General features: G+C 52.7%; 5 protein-coding genes across 5 annotated transcripts; 3 read left to right on the top strand and 2 right to left on the bottom strand.

Moving 5' to 3' along the window:
* Positions 1 to 1,032: 1,032 nt before the first annotated feature.
* Positions 1,033 to 3,061, top strand: LY79DRAFT_662005 (fungalysin metallopeptidase; the record flags this gene model as incomplete). Its single annotated transcript, XM_060562800.1, has 2 exons — positions 1,033 to 1,398; positions 1,459 to 3,061. The coding sequence occupies 2 exons, from the start codon at positions 1,033 to 1,035 to the stop codon at positions 3,010 to 3,012; spliced, it is 1,920 nt and encodes a 639-aa protein (XP_060410225.1). The 3' UTR covers positions 3,013 to 3,061.
* Positions 3,062 to 8,134: 5,073 nt separating this feature from the next.
* Positions 8,135 to 9,672, top strand: LY79DRAFT_523224 (fungal Zn binuclear cluster domain-containing protein; the record flags this gene model as incomplete). The annotated part of the gene is made up of 4 exons (XM_060555513.1): positions 8,135 to 8,180; positions 8,540 to 8,605; positions 8,676 to 9,551; positions 9,605 to 9,672. 4 exons carry the CDS (start codon positions 8,135 to 8,137, stop codon positions 9,670 to 9,672), a joined length of 1,056 nt encoding a protein of 351 aa, XP_060410224.1.
* Positions 9,673 to 11,165: 1,493 nt separating this feature from the next.
* LY79DRAFT_358822 (dihydroxyacid dehydratase) lies at positions 11,166 to 14,632 on the bottom strand. The gene has a single exon (XM_060552727.1). It carries the CDS (start codon positions 14,477 to 14,479, stop codon positions 11,231 to 11,233), a length of 3,249 nt encoding a protein of 1,082 aa, XP_060410223.1. The 5' UTR covers positions 14,480 to 14,632; the 3' UTR covers positions 11,166 to 11,230.
* A 98-nt stretch (positions 14,633 to 14,730) lies between these two features.
* LY79DRAFT_565093 (uncharacterized protein) lies at positions 14,731 to 16,602 on the bottom strand. Its single transcript, XM_060558714.1, has 3 exons — positions 15,972 to 16,602; positions 15,475 to 15,898; positions 14,731 to 15,419 (listed from the first exon to the last, which is right to left on the bottom strand). The coding sequence occupies exons 1-3, from the start codon at positions 16,377 to 16,379 to the stop codon at positions 15,205 to 15,207; spliced, it is 1,047 nt and encodes a 348-aa protein (XP_060410222.1). The 5' UTR covers positions 16,380 to 16,602; the 3' UTR covers positions 14,731 to 15,204.
* A 1,471-nt stretch (positions 16,603 to 18,073) lies between these two features.
* LY79DRAFT_523371 (acid phosphatase) lies at positions 18,074 to 19,402 on the top strand (the record flags this gene model as incomplete). Its single annotated transcript, XM_060555527.1, has 3 exons — positions 18,074 to 18,113; positions 18,182 to 19,014; positions 19,088 to 19,402. The coding sequence occupies 3 exons, from the start codon at positions 18,074 to 18,076 to the stop codon at positions 19,400 to 19,402; spliced, it is 1,188 nt and encodes a 395-aa protein (XP_060410221.1).
* Positions 19,403 to 19,854: the final 452 nt, after the last annotated feature.

Genomic DNA, 19,854 nt, shown 5'->3' with positions numbered 1-19,854 from the left:
CATTATTATCCAGCCAATTGCCTCACTGAAGGCGGCTCCCTAGCGACGTTGACTCAGCCAACCAAATGACCTAGATCCAGAAGTTCAAAGTAGGGTTCTCCCAGCCGGCTTCTATGGAGCCGCTCGTTGTTACCCGAAATGATTTAGAGGGCTTGTTTTGGCGTGATAGTGGCAGTCTTATCACGCTCGCTTGAGACATGCGACGGGGTTTAAACTTCCATCGGTCGTGGGACATGATTCTGCTGACTACCGATCCTTAGCTTCCGTTGCGCTAAATCTCCATTTCAACAAAGCCGCCATTCAATGGGCATGAAATAAGCTTACTTTTGGTGGCGTTGTTCACCACACATCTTACGCCCGCCCCGCTGTCGCCTACCTATCATTTGCCAACATATGTTATGATTTTCCCCTGGTTCAAGAAACCCTGGAGCAACTCAGGAGATATCACTGCAACTGCCGGGTGCCTCGTGAATGCCAAAAACGACTGGCTCTCATGCCGTCGCCAAGACGCCAATACTGCAGGCCAAGCCTCAATGTAGCCAGCCCACCGCCTAGTGCCCAACATTCACGAAAACAACCTTCCTTCTTCTGTCACGCATCGAGCCGATAATGACCATCTTCTGTGCTGATATGTGACCTGTAGCATTGCGCCAGCGCATGGACTGATGCTCGCCATTCATCGGGGCCCGATATTGGCAACCTCCTCCTCCTCCCTAATAGAGCTCTAGCTGCCGAAGATGCTCAGATATGGAGCCCACCGCAACATCCCCAGTCATGATGCTCGGTTGCGACCTCTGTACGCCACTAAGCCGAGATGAAGATCCAAACAGGAAGCTCCCTGGCCTTGGAGCCAACTGTCTTCTTCTTGAGCGTATTCATTGACGAGTACAGCCTCTTTAGATCCCATGGCATCTCATACTTAAGGACACGATGACCTCCCTTCGACTTCTTGTGTCTTAGGAGCTCAGCAGGCACTTACTAGTCTCCCGTTCCTCGTCCTCGCCTTCCATCCCTCACCGCAGCCGCCACGCCATGTATCGCAGCATGAAGAGCCTGGCCCTTTTGGGTCTCCTAGGCCCGACCTCCCAGGTCTTTGCCCACCCTGCCACTGGTCACTCCCACAACATTGGCCGTCGCGGTGTTGATATTGAGGCTTTCCGTCTGCCTCAGGTTGGATCCTACACCAACGCCACGGAGATAGAGGCCACTCCGCCCATTGCGCTTCTGAAGCGTGGGGGCTACGTCGAAACGGCCACGGAGCTGGTCAAGAAGCTCGCCCCCAATGCCGAGTTCCGTCTCGTTGGTGACCACTACGTCGGCACCAACGGCATTGGTCATGTCAACTTCAAGCAGACCGTTCACGGGCTTGACATTGACAACGGCGACTTCAACGTCAACGTAAGTTTCGTCCAAGTTTCGTCCAGATTTGGCAGACCTTTTCACTAACGAGATCTGAAGATCGGCAAGGATGGAAAGGTCTTCTCGTACGGCAACAACTTTTTCAAGGGAGAGGTCCCTGAGGCTAGCCCCTTGAAGAAGCGAGACTTCAAGGATCCCGTTTCCGCCCTCAAGGGTGCCAAGGATGTCCTCCAGCTCCCCGTGGAGGCTGCTTCCGCTTCCGCTGAGCCCAAGGAGGGCACGGAGGTCTACTCTATCAAGGGGACTTCCGGTGCCGTCTCTGACCCTGAGGCCAGGCTTGTCTACTTCGTCAAGGCCGACGGCTCTCTCGCCCTCTCGTGGCGTGTCGAAACAGACATCACCGAGAACTGGCTGCTGACCTACGTCGATGCCGAGACTGGAACTGACGTCCACGGTGTTGTCGACTATGTTTCCGACCTGGCCAACTACCGTGTCTACCCCTGGGGTGTTAACGACCCCACCGAGGGCGACCGTATTGTGGTCACCGACCCCTGGGATATCTCTGCTTCTCCCTTGAACTGGCACAGCGACGGCACCAGCAACTACACCACCACCCGCGGCAACAACGCTATCGCCCAGTCTAACCCCAGCGGTGGCACTGCGTATCTCAACAACTACCGCCCTACCAGCGCAGCTCGCAACTTCGACTACCAGTACACCACTAGCTTGACCACTCCATCTTCTTACATCGATGCCTCCGTCGCCCAGCTCCACTACACCGCCAACCACTACCACGACCTGCTGTACACTCTCGGCTTCACCGAGTCAGCCGGTAACTTCCAGATCAACAACAACGGCAAGGGCGGCGCTGGTAACGACTTTGTTGTTCTGTTTGCCCAGGACGGTTCCGGGACCAACAATGCCAACTTCCTCACACCCCCTGATGGCACCAACGGCCGTATGCGCATGTATCTCTGGACCAAGTCGACACCTCGCCGCGACTGCAGCTTCGAGGCCGGTGTCGTTATCCACGAGTACACCCACGGCCTGTCCACCCGTCTGACCGGCGGCCCTGCCAACTCCAACTGCCTCAACGCCGTCGAGTCCGGCGGTATGGGTGAGGGCTGGGGTGACTTCTTCGCCACGGCCATCCGTCTCAAGCCGACAGACACTCGCGCAACCGACTACTCTATGGGTGCTTGGGTTTACAACGACCCTGCTGGTATCCGCTCCGTCCTCTACTCTACCTCCATGACCACCACTCCCAACACCTACTCCACCATCAACGGCGTCAGCAGCGTTCACCGCATTGGCGAAACCTGGGCTACTACCCTCTATGAGGTTCTCTGGAACCTCATCGACAAGCATGGCAAGAACGATGGTCCCCGCCCTGAGTTTGACAGCAATGGAGTCCCCACTGATGGAAAGTACCTGACTCTCAAGCTCGTCCTTGATGGCATGGCTCTGCAACCCTGCTCTCCCAACTTTATCCAGGCTCGTGATGCTATCCTAGATGCCGACAAGGCTCTTACTGGAGGTGACAACCAATGTGAGCTTTGGACTGCCTTTGCCAAGCGAGGTCTTGGATCGAATGCCGTCTACAGCTCTTCCAACCGCCGTGACGGCTTCAACATCCCTGCCGGTGTTTGTTAGGGAGTGAATCTGACTGGGGGATGGCGAAAGATCGGATTAAAGCGAGGACGACAATGGATCATAGATACCATAGTTAGCATAAGAATGAATAATGTTTAACGTGCGATAGAATCCAGTGAAATGACTCTGAAATATGTTTCCGGAGCGGTGATGAAACATTCTTGAACAAATCCCACGACTTCCACGTATTCTACGATGATTTGATATTCCGTCTGAATATGAAATAGACCCATCCATATATGTAGCTAGACCACTTCGGATTCGCTTCTTTCGGAGCATTAATATCACAAGGAAGCAGTAAAAAGGAGTTATGGCTACCATCACACCCAAGGGCCTTTTCTTCCTAGAGGCATTCTTGGCAAGGGAGTGTTATGTAGCCGTAAGTGCATGATGCTGTACATCTCAGTACAGAGTCCAAAGGTAATCTCTTCGAGAAAATCGAGTGTCTCTTTACTCACCGTCTTGAAAGCGGTTTCCAAGTGACGTGCATTTTGTTCTTTAGATTTATGTTGGTTGGACCAACCTCATGCTGAGGTACCAGCCCCTACAGTTGAATTTACAAAAGGCGTTTGATAATCTGTATGAGCCATAGGAGTGATTACGTATATTTAAGTGGTAACGAAAAATGGGTGTAGAGTGGTCTTTGTTATACACAGGGAGGAAAGCAAACTATCGTAAGCTGCGTGGTTGGAATGCAAGACAATCACCGCCATTGTCGGAGATAACTCCCATATCGGCGATAAGCGATGCTCGGCATCGCAAGCAATTCGATGGCATCGTTGTTTCTCAACTTGCAACAAAATTGGCATCACCTATGAACTCTGTAAATAAATTGACCTTTCGTCACACAGCGGCTTTGAGGCCCAAGGCCCGGTCTCCTCACGGCTAAGCCCCTATTTTGCCTTGCCTTGGCGCTTTCATGTTCATTACCGTTAATGAGATTTATGGCAAAATTGCTAGCGGTACCAATGCCCTGGACTCGGCGTATAGTCAAAGGGATGGTTGCTGAGTACACGTATGCAATGGAACTGGGTTATGGCCAGCTCACGATCGTCAAACAGCAAACCTCCACCGCGATCGAAACACCTCTCAGAAGAATGATGAGGGCACATCAACAATGCCAAGAGAAATGGGCATTCTTCAGCATATAAGTTTGTCGGGTAATCGGCGTCCATGCCTAGAAAAAGACCGAATGCCAAGACACCGCAATCCGAGAGAGATTGGCGATTGTTCATGTGACGACTGCGTAGAGGCAAAGCCACTGCCTGCGGGGAAATCAAACATTTTCTATGGTATAAATATAGGTGGAACAGAGGTCTTGGCACAACTAGGGCCCTTAAAAGTACCTGCGCCAGTAAGGCAGAATCTTATGAGCAGGGACCGCCCGGTTAACCATCAATGTCAGACTTGCGGCCCGTTTCTACTGCTGCATCCCAGCTCAACTGTCAATCGAAGCCCTTAAATATCTCTTCCCGCCTCGTCCGTAGGGTGGATGGTTCATCTCCATTGACGAGTGCCCAGCCAGAGGAGCTACTACAGCCAGTTAGCCACATAGTAATATTTGGAAAGGTTCGTAACAGTTAGGTTACTGCAGTTCTTGGCGGTTCAGGCATGCAACATGATCCTGGTGTCTACCCCTTCGGGCGGTTTCACACCTGGAGCTTAACGGCTCGTTCCGAATGCCCTCACTGCACAGCTGTTGATTGATACCCGGAAAATTGGTAAAGATAGCCGGATGGGGAATCTATATTCCCGACCAATCAAAGAAGTTTGCTGTCCTGTGATGCATCCATAAAAGCCAACGATAGACAGCGTCTTCGGAAGTTTCATGGGTCGTCCTTGGGTATTGATACACCGCCGAGAAAATTGACGGAAGAATGAGAGAATCGGCTCGAGAATCGGTACTCGGCAGCTCAATCTTGTCTAGATTTATGTCAGACCGTCTTGGGTTCGTGCACGGGGTGCTCCTTGACTCGAAATACTCCGCTGTCATTTCTTGTGAAGCAATGCCAGCATGACTTTCGGCAAGATGCGACTGCTGTAACTCTTGGCATGCCAAGAGTTACTGGCCTGGTCTGGCCTGGTCTGGCCTGGTCTCCTTATTGCAGTCCGACACCCATTGTTACCGAACATATCTTGCATGTTCAAGTGGATATGCTTGCTAAGCCGCGGCTACTCAGACACGGACGCCCAAGTTCACAATTCTATGTTGTACCACTGCACACAAACACAAGAGGTAGTGATTTGAACCAATTCACATTCGGGTTTCTGTTTAGATAGTTCCTAGAAAGGATACGGCGCGTTGCAGCTGACATCTAATGCATGCCGGTTTCTGACTGCACCTGGATACTCTATGGGACACTGAGCCACCCATATCATGAGATAGAAGCAGACTCAAAGACTTCTAGGCGGTCTAGGAGGAGACAGATTTCAATACCAGTTGTAATGATTAGTAACTCGAAGTATACTTCACTTCGCATAATAATCTTTGGGAGACGGCGCGGGAACACATATAGGGTGATAAGAGGTGATCTTCGTCATACCATTATACCTCGCTACGTTCATCTTCCTACGCGTCTTCCACTCTAATTTGATCGACCCTGATAATTTATGCCCTTTGGCGACAAAGAAGAAAAAAAAGGTTTCCGACAATATCTGGCCCCCACTGCGTGAAACTTTCCACCATTCCCACCTAGTCTAGTCCAAGCCACTATCGGCAACGTCTGCTACACAAGGGAACCTTATTCATGATTGATCGACTCGTCACATCGGCGTGAGTAAACAATTCATCTGTTTATGAACTGCTTACTAAATTTGAGTTCTAGTAAAGAACATATGACTTATTACTAGAATTAAGGCTGGAATATTTTACCCCTTGACATCACGATGTAGAAAGCCTGAGAAAACTTGGCTGACCGGAAAGCTGAGCGTCAGGGTGAATATGATCTTGTAGTAGGTTGGTCACCCGCAATTGTTGGGGGAGGGGGCCGATAACTTGGAATAGCGAGTCTGTCGAAGACAATGATTAGCTGTCTTCGGCAACTCTCTTCCCTTGCCTCGACACATATGATTAAGCCACATCCTGTCTAACACATAAAGGCGGCTTTCGATGTCCCAAGACATAGACAGACAGCGCACGAATGTAGGAGCTAATGGCACAAGGAGAACACTGTGTCTAAACTGAAAGCAAGCTCACCTCTGCTGTCCTCACCAAATGAAATCTCGTTGACATAGCGCAACAATCATCGATATCGGATTGCAGCCACTGTGTGTCAATTAACGTTTCCAATGGTGGGTTGGTCCGTTCCATCCCCACGCAAATATTTTCTTACACATGCATGACTTATAACTTTGTTGGCCCATTCTCGTTGCTGGCTAGCTTTCGGCCAGATGAGAATGTGTGTATATCTAACATGGAGTAGTCAATTGCGATATATCATAAGAGAGCCAATGCCAGCAATTTGACATTTGGTAGTGAGATTAACGACCCAAAGTGGTAAGCGTTACTTTCCTTAGGAAACTATCACGATTACCAGTTCCCATTGCTTCTGGTTGATAAAAGGGCAATGTAGAAACCTGCTTCCTTCTGCGTGCATATACGATACGGCGCTATATTCAATTTCAAGATGTGAATGTGTCTCGTTCTCGGATCCGTCGGTTATTGGTCAATGGTTTGCTCGTCGATCTAGGTTCTCTCGGCGATCTCGCTTATGAGGATAGACTGCTCCGTGCCCATTGCGCGTGTGTGTCCACGGCTCCCACCTGTGGCACAGCGGCACCAGAAGATTTGCCAAGACTTCGCCGTAGCCCGGTGCTTCCATGCTCATTTTCATTTGTTGATCTGTATTGGTCTCTGACGATTCCTGACTCAATGGCTACAGAAGAAAAATCAATGATGCAGTAGGCGATAAGAAGGGGAAGTTGGTCGGGGATCCGGGGACACATGACTGTGGCTTAGATATTACACGTTAGGCTGAGCATGGTCTTGGCAACGGATTGACGAGACAAGTTTTATCTGAAAGCGGTAGCGTCAAGAGAGGGGTGATAAAAGGATGGAAACTTTCTACTGGAGACACAACCTCTAACGTTAACGGAATGTCTTGGCAGTTGCTGCTATACTTTCCTGTCTATCCAGTCCCTTCCACAGTCGGTTGCCAATCAGCGAACGTCCTTTTCCTTCGTCTCGTTTCCCCCACATCGGGCGTTCAGTATGCCACGACCCCCAGGACATCCTACTGGTTCCATTTACAGCGTGTAAGGACACTTTTAGAGCGTCTTGGGGATATGATGGAAATAACAGAATGAGGCAGGGTGCCACCCCGAGCCGACACACCCACAAGGCTTAGACCTTGTCGCGCCCTTCCGGCGAACTACTTGCTCTTTCAACCACTCGATAGTCACGACTTTCGGCCAGGGCCAGGGCTCTCCGCCCGTATGTTCGGAGGAGAGGGACGGTCTTGGCGCGACTCAGTTCCGCATCACTGACACCGTTACCCCGTAACCGCCGAAATACCAAGGAACCTAGTTAGCTTCACTTCCCCGGTTCTCTTGCTTAGGTGCCTTACCCTCGATTTCCCAGCTGCCTTCTACCTTGTTATCATTAACACAATCTCGGAACCTGGTCCGGCTGAGTAGAGTTTGATTGTTGAAATTGTGGTGTCTTTATGGCAGAATCTAGTCTTGGCGCTCCCGCAGATTACCCATGTCTACGTTGCAGCCTGTAGTATGCCCTGTTACCCGGTCTCCGTCGGGGTATGTGTCAGTACTGCACCGCATATGCCCAATTGTGTCCCTTCAAGATTGGATGAAGGCTGGGCGTATCCGTCGACATCCATTCTTGGCACATCGGCGGAGAGGGAGTAGCAACTTGGGACAAGGCTCAACATTAATTAGTATAACCTCACACTGCCTAAACACAGGTTGCCTATTGTGATGCTTATGGACTGGTAGTATAAACATGGGGACACACTTCCGACCCACAAGATTTCATCCCCACCACCCCATCCTTATATACTGGACCTTGTTCTCCGAAGCTCGTCGTCGTCCTCGTTCTCGGGTAATTGTGCTATTCTCCGAATGCGCCAGTAAAGCCACCGAGCCCTTACAAAGACCACTATTCATCATGAAGCGCTTGGGTTACAGAAAATCTCGCAACGGGTGTTTGCGCTGTAAGGAAAGAAGAGTCAAAGTATGTCCAACGCAAAGTCGCAATGATGCAGTTAGGTGCTCGGGTCTACCCCTTTCTAGCTTCGCATCGATGCATGCGACTGATACTGACATTGTGTTTGACGTAGTGTGATGAGAACAAGCCTTGTAGCGCTTGTGTGCGGCACGGACTGCCATGCAGTCTGGAGAACGCGGGATCACCAACAAGTGGACCCTCACAGATGACGGCTCAACGGCCGCTAGGGAGTCTTGAGCAGCGTACCAAGCGGTCGGGCTCACGGGTAAGTTTTTCTTTCCTTTCTAGCTTTTCCTTCGTGCTGGGCCTCGGTTCCGGAAACTGACAAACCGCGGGTTTTGATAGGGATCGGCATCGGTGCTGAGGCGACGGACAAGCGCGTACTCATTAATAACTACATCGCCGCCGTCAGTCGCCGAATCACTCTGCGGACAACAAAGCGTGTCTAGCCTCGGAGACCAAACTTCCCCGTCGTCGCAAGTCGACCCTTTCCCCTACTTCTCGAGGTTTCTGACCGACCTCAACAAGTCAGAGACAGCTAGCGGCTGGATCTCTGATCTTGAGCTTATGCACCACTATACTTCCGTTTCGTACCAAACATTTTCGCACTCCTCCGTTGGCCAGAAGGCCCTCCAGTATGACGTGCCTCGTGAAGCACTCTCCTATCCTTTTCTACTTCACCAAATCCTTGCCTTCTCGGCCTACCACCTAGCATACCTCCAGCCCGAATGCCGCCATGCCTACCTCATGCAAGCCGCCCAACATCAGAATGACGCCATAAATGGTATGCGAGGGACCTTGCTAGGCACGATCTCGCCTGTGAACTGTCACGCTCTTTTTGCCTCTTCGATCTTTCTCACCCTGAGTGCCTTTGCCACCTACCCCAGCTACGAGAAACACAACCCATCCTTCTCCCCTATCGATAGTATTCTCGACATCTTTACCCTGGCGGACGGCATAAGCGTGATTATCCGCGCGTCAGACGAAGATCTACGCAAGGGTCGACTACGCGAGATCTTTATACGCGGCGCCGGCGACGCTACACCCACGACAGTAGAGGCAACGCTCCAACCCCTATCCGACCAACTCCCCAGCTTGGGCACTAAGCTAGCCGAGATTGGCCTGCTTGAACAGGAAGGGAAGTATACAATTGTCAACGCTATCATAGCCTTGAGCAAATGCATCGCGAAGGTCTCCCCCGTTAACGCCATGTCGGCACCGGTGGAGTTCCGCGCTGTGTTCTTGTGGCCAATCATGATGTCCGCGGACTACCTTGATTTGCTTCGACAACGGCACCCAGCGGCCTTGGTAGTCCTGGCACATTACTGTGTCATCATCCACCTGGCCGAACCTTTCTGTTGGTTTTTAGACGGTTGGGCCAGGTCTCTCATGTCGGCCATTACAGAACAGCTGGCTGGGACGCCCTTGGCAGAGCTGGTAACGTGGCCCATAGAGATGATTGGAACCAGTGGCCATAAGGTGCAACGTGACCAGATGGATCATGCAATGCCCTTGGCTCTCTAATCTTACTGCCGCTTGTGGTTGGATTAACTTGGTTTTCAGGATAGATACTTGCGAAGCTACAAGGCATTTCGTCGTAGGAGCGGCATCAGTACAATAGCAGTGGCTTATAAACAGGAATGTTGTTGAATCTAAAGGAAGCGGGAGTCGCGGAGTTAGATACACGATACAAATGAACGGACCTGGAGAAAGGCTGCATGTAGCCTGTCCGACAGGCTTTTTAGGGCTCAAAGCTTCCGTATCTTCGGATTTGCAGAGCTAAAACCTCTAAAGGGAAAATGGGGGGGGGAGCAATGCTGTAAAGTACATAAGATATGACAGGACCATGTTTTCCGGGTGATCAGTTTGGCTTGACATGTTTCCTATACAGACGACCACATATACGATACAAATGAAGAGTTTCAGTTCATCTAATTGCCCATGATGACGAATTTGTGTCTTGAATCAAGAAATTAGAGGCAGCCTTAGGGTTTTTTTATTAAAACAAAAAATGAAAAGGAGAACCTTAGTTTGGGGAAGTTGGACAAGAACTTTGGGTAAATACCCGATTATGAAGGCTCTCCTGAACCGCTCCCAACCCCATCAGTTCGAAAGGGAACGTTGAACTCCGAAGTCCAATTCTAAGCTACCCGTGAGGTGTGTATCTTATAAGGCTTGCTTTACCACATACCCCTGACTTCGTCCACATTCTTCCGACGTTATCGATGGGGCAACAGGTCAACCAACATTCACCGAAGTAGGATCGTCGATCGAAATGTCAGGCTATTGTTCTCACAGTCAGTGAGAACCCTGAGCACATTAATCGAAGTTCGTACAGATTGTGCTGTAATGTCCCTAGATGGTCGATGCAAAGTCCCTCGCCTCCTGCTGTCCCATATAACATTTTGCTCATTCTCTGTCACGGCGAGTCTCGCATACAACATCTGCTCGAACATGATAAGCTGTTCCTTAACCAGCACTCAATTTCTTTTCAGCTTTAATCTCTAGCCTCTCGCCCAACTACTTCTCCGCAGTTGCAAAGGAAGGTAGGGGACTCCCTAATCCCCTATCACCACCCCTGGACAATATCCTTAACACCGCCCTAAGACTCTCTAAGGCCTGCACCCACACCCATCGCGACCCTTTTAGTCTAAAAGCCCTCATTCAAGCTACCACCTCCACCAGAAGATTTAAAAGGGTCAATGGCAACCCGTCAAGGCCGCACGAAGCCCTCTCGCTACACGAGTAATTCACCGAACCCAGGGTTCCTATCTGTTCTTAGCTTCCAGCTCGCGTCTTGGGCAGGCTCTTACTGTTTCACTGTTTCAAAAGACGGACGGACGAACGCCGCCGCAGCCTGTATCTGGGAGGCGCGGAATGGGGTTATAGGAGATACGCCTCAATAACAAACAGGGTCTTGATTAGATGGAAAAAAGGCAAAATCAGAAGACATATGGAAAGGGCCGTTTAAACTTCGAAAGACCAGATGTACCTTGCCTCCTCTACTCATTACTAGTAGTCGTACTCGTCGTATTCTTATCCTTCATCGTCCCAAAGGCCCCCATGTACACTGCTCATATGGGGGTAAATATTCTCTAAGCCAACATTTTCTCCGCAGAAGAAGCACCAATGAGCAGAGCATCCTGGGACCGTGCAAGTAATGTGGCCGCATCCACTCAGCTTCTCTGTCGGCACCCCGCAGCCAGGACAGTCTCGAATCCGAAGCGCCGGGGCATTGGCTTCTCTGCAAACATCGCATGACCACCTGGAGAGTTCGGGGGCCCCGGCAGCGCAGACCCTTTCGGCGTACCTTCGGGCGAATCCACAATCCCGGCACCATCCGTGCATCCACTCGACATCCGCCAACGCCGTCTTCAGGTCGCCGATGTAAGACACACCGAAAGCGGAGACCGTTTTGGCGGTAGGCTGACGACGACAGAAGGGGCAGCAGAGAGCAGCAGCATTGATGAGCCTACCGCGAGCGTTGAGACCATACCACTCTTTCAAGCAGCCATCGCAAACCATCTGATCGCAGCCTTTCCTACCGCAGGCCTGTCGAAGGTTCCTCTTTTTGAAACTCGAGAAGCACAGGCTGCAGTGGCCTGTCTCTGTTCGCCGGGAATGCACCCATCCACGGAGCCTGTCACAGATCTCAGTCTGGTTATGGATCGTCTTGCCGCGGATCGTGAGCTGGGAATGCCGCTGTAGCAATGGAATAATCTCGACATTGTCTGCAAGTGATTCACGCTCAGTCTCGGGAATGTTTGAGACGGTGTGGAAAAGAGATCTTCCGTTGAAGGGGTATTTGATGGCGGAACCCTCGTTGCGCAGAAGCCAAGCTTGTCCATTTTCAGTGCTTAACGACTTGGCAGAAGTCTCGTAGTCTATCACAGTGACCCGGCTCGCTCTACAGGCGTAACACTTGAAGGTGGACAAATCGAGGTCTACTGGTCGATAGATTTCCGGCCAGATGATGCGGTTGAGGCACTGGGAGCACTCCACGCAGGGCGCTTTCTGGAACTCAGTCGTGGACGAATTTGCGTGCCGGCAGTAGTAACACTTCGCCCGGACTCTAAGATCCCCTGGGCCGTATACAACGTACTGCCCGCGACATGTCGGAGTGAAACATTCGACCCAAACAGCCTCGGTACGCTCTGTGTCATCATAGCTCACATTCTGTGAGAGGCGACGCTCCATGTCTTTTGGTGGCTGGCAGACTCGACACGAACACTGGTGGTCTTGAGGGCAGAGACCGCAGAAGCCATCCTTGCCCATGATGGTGACAGAACGCGGGAACTTACAGCCCTTACAGACAACCAAAGGGCCAATGGCAACCTTTGACTTCTCAGGACACCAACCGACCTTGGCCAGGATCGTGGTGCTCAGGTTCAACTCGAGCAGCTTGTAGTCGACTAGAGTCTTGAACAGACGACTGTCCTTTTCAAGTAGAATCCGAGAATCCGGAGCTAGACGCTGCGTCACACCTTCAGCCACTCGCCTTTCGAAGTCTTTGTCCGCGTCCAGGAGGAGCGACAAGCAGCTGGCGTTCCATGTCTCGGGAATATCCAGGCTATTCCACTTGTCAGTGAAGCAGAGTAGCTCCTGGTCGGCAGCATCTCTGAGTGGCCGAATGCCCATCCGAAGGGCTAGTGCAGCAAGAAGTGCGGCTGGACGAGCCGCCAGCATTGTTCCAGGCAGTACAAGGTGAAGAAGAACTTTCCAGAACTTGCGCCGGTGTTCTGCAGTTGCAAGAGCCATTGGGAGTCGTGGGACCTGGTCGGCGGCTCTTACGTGAGCGGGCAATTCGGACTCGGAATTGACATAGGTTAGGCGTGTGAGAACTTTACCAAGACGTCGGAGAACGCGGTGGTCGCAAGAGCGCCCAATCTCCAGAAGATCCTCTCTGGTGAATGCTGTTGTGATAGATTCATTGAGCCTTTCCCCTTCTTCGTCGTAATCACCATTATCCTCTTTTCCCTCCGAGACCCTGTTTTCGCCCCCAGTCCAGAAGGACTCAGTAGGGTCCATGAATACACAGGGGAATCTCTGGGCTTCGGGGACGCTCTCAACTACCTCCAGGATCTCGGCAGCATAATCATAAGACTCTGCAAGCCAGTCCTTCATACGGGCTTTCTTCTCAGAGTCCGAGATACGATCTACACGATAACCAAAAGCCTGGATAAGCTCATCTCGAGCAGGGTTGTTACGGTCGGTGCAGACTGTTCTCCAGAGACTGCCAAAGACTGGGTTGACCGCGATGGCAGTGACATTTGATTCGATGAGGGATTTAAGCTGTTCAACAACGAAAGTACGATACGTTTCGTCGGCCTGATACCGTTTCGAAAAGTCCAAGGGCTTCTGCCGACTTTCTATGAAGTTGGCCAGTTCATAGAGGCTAGAGTGCACAGTTGTAACGTTGTTGACAGTGGGATGTACGATAAGGCGGTCAACTGGGAAGTAGATCTCGGCTGCCCTATCCTCCTCATTCTTGACATTCTCAATTGTATGCGTATCTCTGTACTGGCAAACGTAGGCGAAACGATGCTGACCGGAGACGGAGGCGCCCTGCTTTCCGGCACCCATCCAGTTGAGAAGGATGCTAATAGTCAGCTGAGAGATGGCGTCCGCTGTAGAGATTTCGGCGTGGGAGTTTTCCAACTTGAAGCAGACTCCGCTTGTTATGTGGGCGAGATAGATGAAAGGAGCGACGCTATCAGCGATGCCCCCCTGAATGACAGGGAAAACCTTGGCTCTCTTCTCGCTGTCCCGAAGGGTCTTGGAGCCTAGGATCCAGTCTACAAATTGCTTCCCGTGCCCGCCGAAAGTATCCGACTTGGACAGGTGTTCGATTTCCCTCAGTCGATTGCGAGTCTCGGTGCCTGGAAGGTGAGGAGGGGCGTCAGCGTAGAGGACAATGATGGTAGTGGCCTCCGGGCGCATCACGCTATAAGCCCGCGCGAGCCCAGTTTTTGCTGCCTCGGGCCAGTCGACACTTCTCCAGCCCGAGTCCGGTCGAATCTTCCCGACCATATCAAGTAGGCTGTCCTGTATGGTCGACTCGGCGTTAGTTCCATCGACGGAAGTTGTGTGCCAGCCAGACCATTCCGTTAGATTGTCAGTGGAATAATCTCGGTAGGCCATGACTCCTATGCGTGAGAAGGAGCCTGTGAGAGACGAGATGCGGATGATTTCTGGAAGCGACTGGCTGAGGGCTTGGATGTAACTGCGCATGGACGCAGTGGCGTCCGTCAGGAAGAGCAGATCATACAGTTCGTCGGAAGCCATGGCGGCTGATGTTCAGCTCTTCTCTCTTGTTCCTGTGAATTTTCAACGTATATGTAGAAGAAAGGTGAGAGAAATGATGCTTTGCCGTCAAAACCAAAACGGGCGCGTAAGAGAGAAGAGATCTTTTGCCTGGGAAAAGTAAAGACAAAGGGAAGCTGGATGTTGGAGGTTGGAAGATGGAACGACGGCGCTTACTTATAAGCTATCATTATCCACCAAGGAACTGAGGCCAATTGAGGACATTGACTCATGCCGCCAGACCGCATCTAATTGGAGATTGACTATGTGTCACTCGCCGTCCCAAGAAAATTGAAATGATAGCTCCCAGGTTTGATTGGCACCCACTCATCCTTGAAAACTTCTTATTCGCAATAGATGCTGACGATCAACTTCACGCTGAAATACAGGGGGTGCGGTGACTCTAATCTCCCTTTCTAGGGAGCCAGAAAGGTTGAAGAAGACGGCCAATGGAGATCACATCTCTGTTCCGACACGAACCAACCGAAACGACTGGAGGAACCTGCCCGAACCGCAGATTGCTTAAAGTCTGACGCACCACTGCCCTTTCACCTACTTAGAACCGAGGCCGCTTCCGGTGCCAAATATTCGGCGGATTTCAAGCTAGCATGACTTTGAGCCCTGTATTTTATGATTCCCATACTTTGAAATAATGAGATGAAATCATTGAATCACCTTGTCATCTCAGTGTTGCACTGCCTCGTTCCTCACTTTGAGAAGGTGACTCTGATCACCTGGATCCTGTTGTTGTTCGTGAAGGATATGACCAGCGTTTTCCCAGACTCATCAAGGTACGGATGAGCAACGCCAGCGTAAACCAGGCCACCGTCGATGGGTTGGGCCTCGAATATCTTGAGGTCCGGGGTCCAGGGGCCCTCTGGACTGTGAGCCGTCCGCAAAAAGACGGAACCACCACCAATTCCTAATAGACGTCAGCTGAATCAGAGAGATACGGTGGTGGTCTGAAAGGAAAGTACCCAGATGAACAAAGATGTAGCAATGGTAGAAATCATTCCACACAACCTGCCCCTGCCCAGTGCCCCATACGGTGGCCGTCTCGGGCGTGAAAGTCGTCAACCGGTCCATCCTCCACCCTCGTTGCCGGCCCCACCAGTACTCGTACTTGGACAGGTCGAACGCCTCGCAGGCCCTGACGCGAACCATGTAGACGTAGCTATTCTGGAGCCAGTCGCTGCTGAGGACGGTCGTCGGCGGGCCGCCCCAGGCGTATATCCAGTCTGACAGCGGATCACGGAACGCTGCGATATCTCCGTATCGTGGGTTGCTGGCAGCAGGCCACCAGTAGCCCCTTTCGCCGTAGCGTTTGGTCACCACGGGCGTGCCGTTGATGACGTTCACCTGGGCGATGCCGGCGCCGATGAGACCTGCCGCGTTTTGGTTCTAGGTGCGTTATTGTTTGCATGCGGCCGAGGAAGAGGTGTATATGAGAGTTGACATTCCGAAATCGACTTACAACCAAGTAGAAGACGGCTCCGGTTCCAGCGGCGGCGTCGGTCTCAACCAAGCTCGTGCCGCCAAACCCGGTATCGAACCTTTCTCCCCAGGAAGGATTGAATGGGATAAACTGTCTCTGCCGCTGGTTATCACCGAGATTTAGATCGTGCACCAGCAGCGGGTCGTCCGTCATCGCCGACACGGCGTCGCGCACCATGCCGTGGAAGCCGGGCGTGTCGTTCTCGGGATCCGTCACGCCCTCGTCACACCAGAGCACGTCGCCCCAGACGGCGTACCACTTGCCCGCGATGGCGCCCGTGAAGCCCAGGTCGCGATGCGAGCAGCTGTTGTCCGCCTTCTGGAGGCCTAGGTACTCGACTTTGGGTCCGACGATGGGGTTCGTTCCGACGGCTTTGGTACTGTCCATTTCGGATGATGAGGGCTTGCGCTGGCGACGGTACAAGACTTGTGATTATGGTGTTTTGGTGAACAGCCAGCACGCGGGGTAGAGGATGTGATACGTTGGCGGGGAGCATTGCAGTTGGCGGGGAGCATTGCGGCGTCGATCTTTTGATCTTGGGGATTTTGGGGGTTACAACATCCTCCAGCGCGGTTGAGTGGGCAGTTTTGATGAGCGAGTAAGGTTAGCGTGAACGGCGAGCAGGGAACGAAGCACCTCATCGGTCAAGTCAAGTCTCCGATGTGTAAACGAATGGTTGTGGTTAAGGCGAGATCAGTGAGCAATCGCTGTGAGACTCAGAGTGAATGCGGCTGCACTGCCGTAGGAAGTTTCTCTAAGCAAGACTTTGAGCAGATTACCATGGTATTTCATTCGTTTCATTGCTGTGATTCAGACTACCCCGATAACAGTTCGGGTAGAGAGCTGTTGGCTTTCAGGAGTGAAAAGGCCCGAGTGAAGCATCACAGAGGGCCCACCATCGATGTGATGTATGTAGCGTCTACACCATGAAATTGGGCCGTTGCTGTATCGATTCCGCCGCCTGGGAACGCAATCGAAGAGCTTTTCGCGCCGCGGTGACCTTGATATTGAATGTCTCTCTGCCGCTATCACGGATCACGTCGCACGGCCGCCCGATCGTAAACCTTGGCTCACTTCTCACTTCGTGATGAGTCGCAGGGCAACGTGCATGTGCAGGACAGAGATTGAAGAATTTCGCTATGATGAGACGTAGACTACGCGTGCACCATAATTATATGTACGGATTTTGGGACGATAGACTCGCGCGGGGCATGTATTGGCGAATTGGCTCACTCACAGACAGATGTAGCTTGGTGTTCAGTGGGCATCAAGCATGAAACCGTGCCCTTTGGACTTTTGTCAGTGTCCTAAAAAGTGTTTTTAACGTGGTGGAGAAGAATCGTTTTAAAGCTATATACTTACGGTCAAAGGGGGATTGACTATCGAAGATTGACTATCGATTTGCCAAGTGTTCCCGTAGTCCATCGGTACCTATACATGTCGAATTTCGGCACCGAGGCCTATGATATCACAAATAAGACTATGACCGATCATACTAATACTTCGTCTTTCAGACGACATGTTTCTACTGTACGCCACCCACGTGGTCCGGCTCACGTTGACCGACTCCCCCGAGAAACAACCTTCAGGGGTCTCGAAATGAGCTCCCAGGCACATGCTCGCCCCTATGCCCCCCATTGGCCGATCACCCCCTCAGGCCTGCCAAGTCGGGAAGCTCGTGAGGCGGGAGGGGGGGGGGGGGTGCTGGGGGAGTTCCCTCGTCCCGTCCCTTCACTCGTTCAAAAAACACTTCTTAACCGTACGGACACTTAGGTCAAATACTAAAAGAGTCTTTATGAAATCTCTATCTAATCCAACTAAACCCTGCCCAGTGTTGCATCCATCATTTCCGACTCCACGTGTCCTGGCTTGGCCCAGCTGGCTGGCATCGTCCCATGTCAGTGCCTCCGTCATCGAACAGCCCACACAGATATGCTGGTTCATCCGTACATGAAGGGACGTGAAGGCGACCCCTCCTCCATGCACATAAAGATGGCCTCACCCAGGGACCCAACCGCTGTCTGTGCCTCCTTTCTGTGCGCGTTCTCTCAACTGTCTGCCTCGTCCGACCGTACTTCACAATGGCCCCCATGTCCAATCTCGGCCTCAAGGCCGCCCTCTGTAAGCCGGTCTTCCTCCTCCTTCCCAGAGGATCCCTCCCCCGGACTCGAAGTCTAACCCGGACAAAGTTCTCCTCCCCTTGGCCAACGCCGCTTCGCCTGCCGACCAGCCATACGCCCGCAACGGCCTGACCTGGTCCACGGGCGCCGTCCGCATGAACCACGTGCAGGTTATCGGCACCCACAATTCGTACCACCGCGAGGCGCCGCTCACCGAGCACCCGGCCCAAGCCGGCCTCCTCTCCAACGTCCAGAACTACTACTACTCCCACCCGGCTCTCGACGTCCAGGCCACTTACCAGTCCATCCGCAACTTCGAGCTCGACCTCTTCGCCGACCCGGCTGGCGGCCACTACGCCACCCCGCTCATCCGCAAGCTCGCTAACCTCTCGACGGCCCCGGACCCGGACCTCCTCGGCCCCGGCACAAAGGTCCTCCATGTCGCCGACGCCGACTACCACAACACCTGCAAAACCCTGGTCGGCTGCCTTGGCGCCGTCCAGAAGTGGAGTGCCGCGCACCCGGACCACGTCCCGATCCCCTTCATGATCGAGTTCAAGACCTCCAACCCCGAGATCGCCGCCGCTGGCGGTGCCTCGCCCATCCCCTGGAACGACACCGCCCTCCTCCAGGTCCTTGACAGCGAGATCCGCAGCGTCTTCGCCCCCGGCCAGCTCGTCGTCCCCAACGACCTGCGCCACGGGAACCTGACGCTTGAGCAGTCCGTCCTGCAACATGGCTGGCCCGACCTCGACAGCGCCCGCGGCCGCGTCCTGTTCCTCATGGACAACGGGTCCGTCCATCCCGTCCGCGACGCCTACATTGACGGCCGTCCGAACCTCGAGGGCCGCGTCCTCTTCACCAACTCGGCGCCCGGAAACCCCGACTGCGCGTTCCAAAAGGTGAGTCCCGCAGGCGTCCCCCGCCCCTCCCATCTGCTCCTTCGCCCTCGGAAAGACTAACGAGCCGGACCAGCTCAACGACCCCACCGGCACGGAGCAGGCCAACATCAGGGCCCAGGTCCAGGCGGGCTACTGGGTGCGCACCCGCGCCGACGTGCCCCTCGACACGCTCCTGTCCAACGACACGACGTCCATGCGCGAGGCCGCCTTCTCGAGCGGCGCCCAGATCGTCTCGACCGACTTTCAGGCCTACGGCATGAGCACCCGCTGGGACGTCGACTACGCCGTCCGCTTCGCTGGCGGCGCCGCCGCCCGCTGCAACCCCGTCAACGCCGGCGCCGGCTGCGTGGACGCGGCGCTGGAGCCCGTCGAGTATGTCCGCAACTAAGATGCCCCCCCCTGCTCTCTCACGGCTTAGACGAAGGGACGCGTAAACGGATCTTTTGAAATTAGTAATGATAATGGAGTAATGAGGGAGCATTTTTGACAGCCGTTGCTGGGACCCCAAATCTGTTTGGGTTTTGACGGCCTCTGATACTACGTCCGAAGAAGATAAAAAGCAATAACCACACAATTTCGAGATAATCGTCGATGATGGTTTGCCCCTTCATTGCCTTATATGAAAACGGACGAAATCCCAAGAAAGATTCATTTTTATTTAACCATTGTAACATAAGTAGATGTCCATGCCGTATTTTCCCCGTCCCTGCACCTGCGACATGCGACACAAACTGGGTAGAGAGACCCATACGGAGAAGCCATACCATCCAACGCCTACCAAACCAAAGACAACAAAAAACGATGAAACACAACTTTTCCGTCGCATTGGGCCTTTGGTCC

The sequence above is a fragment of the Colletotrichum navitas genome, assembly GCF_030913465.1.
Source record: "Colletotrichum navitas strain CBS 125086 chromosome Unknown LY79scaffold_71, whole genome shotgun sequence".
NCBI classification, from domain to species: domain Eukaryota; kingdom Fungi; phylum Ascomycota; class Sordariomycetes; order Glomerellales; family Glomerellaceae; genus Colletotrichum; species Colletotrichum navitas.
Note: the sequence above shows the minus strand (reverse complement) of the source record. Positions and strands in the feature narration are given on the sequence as shown.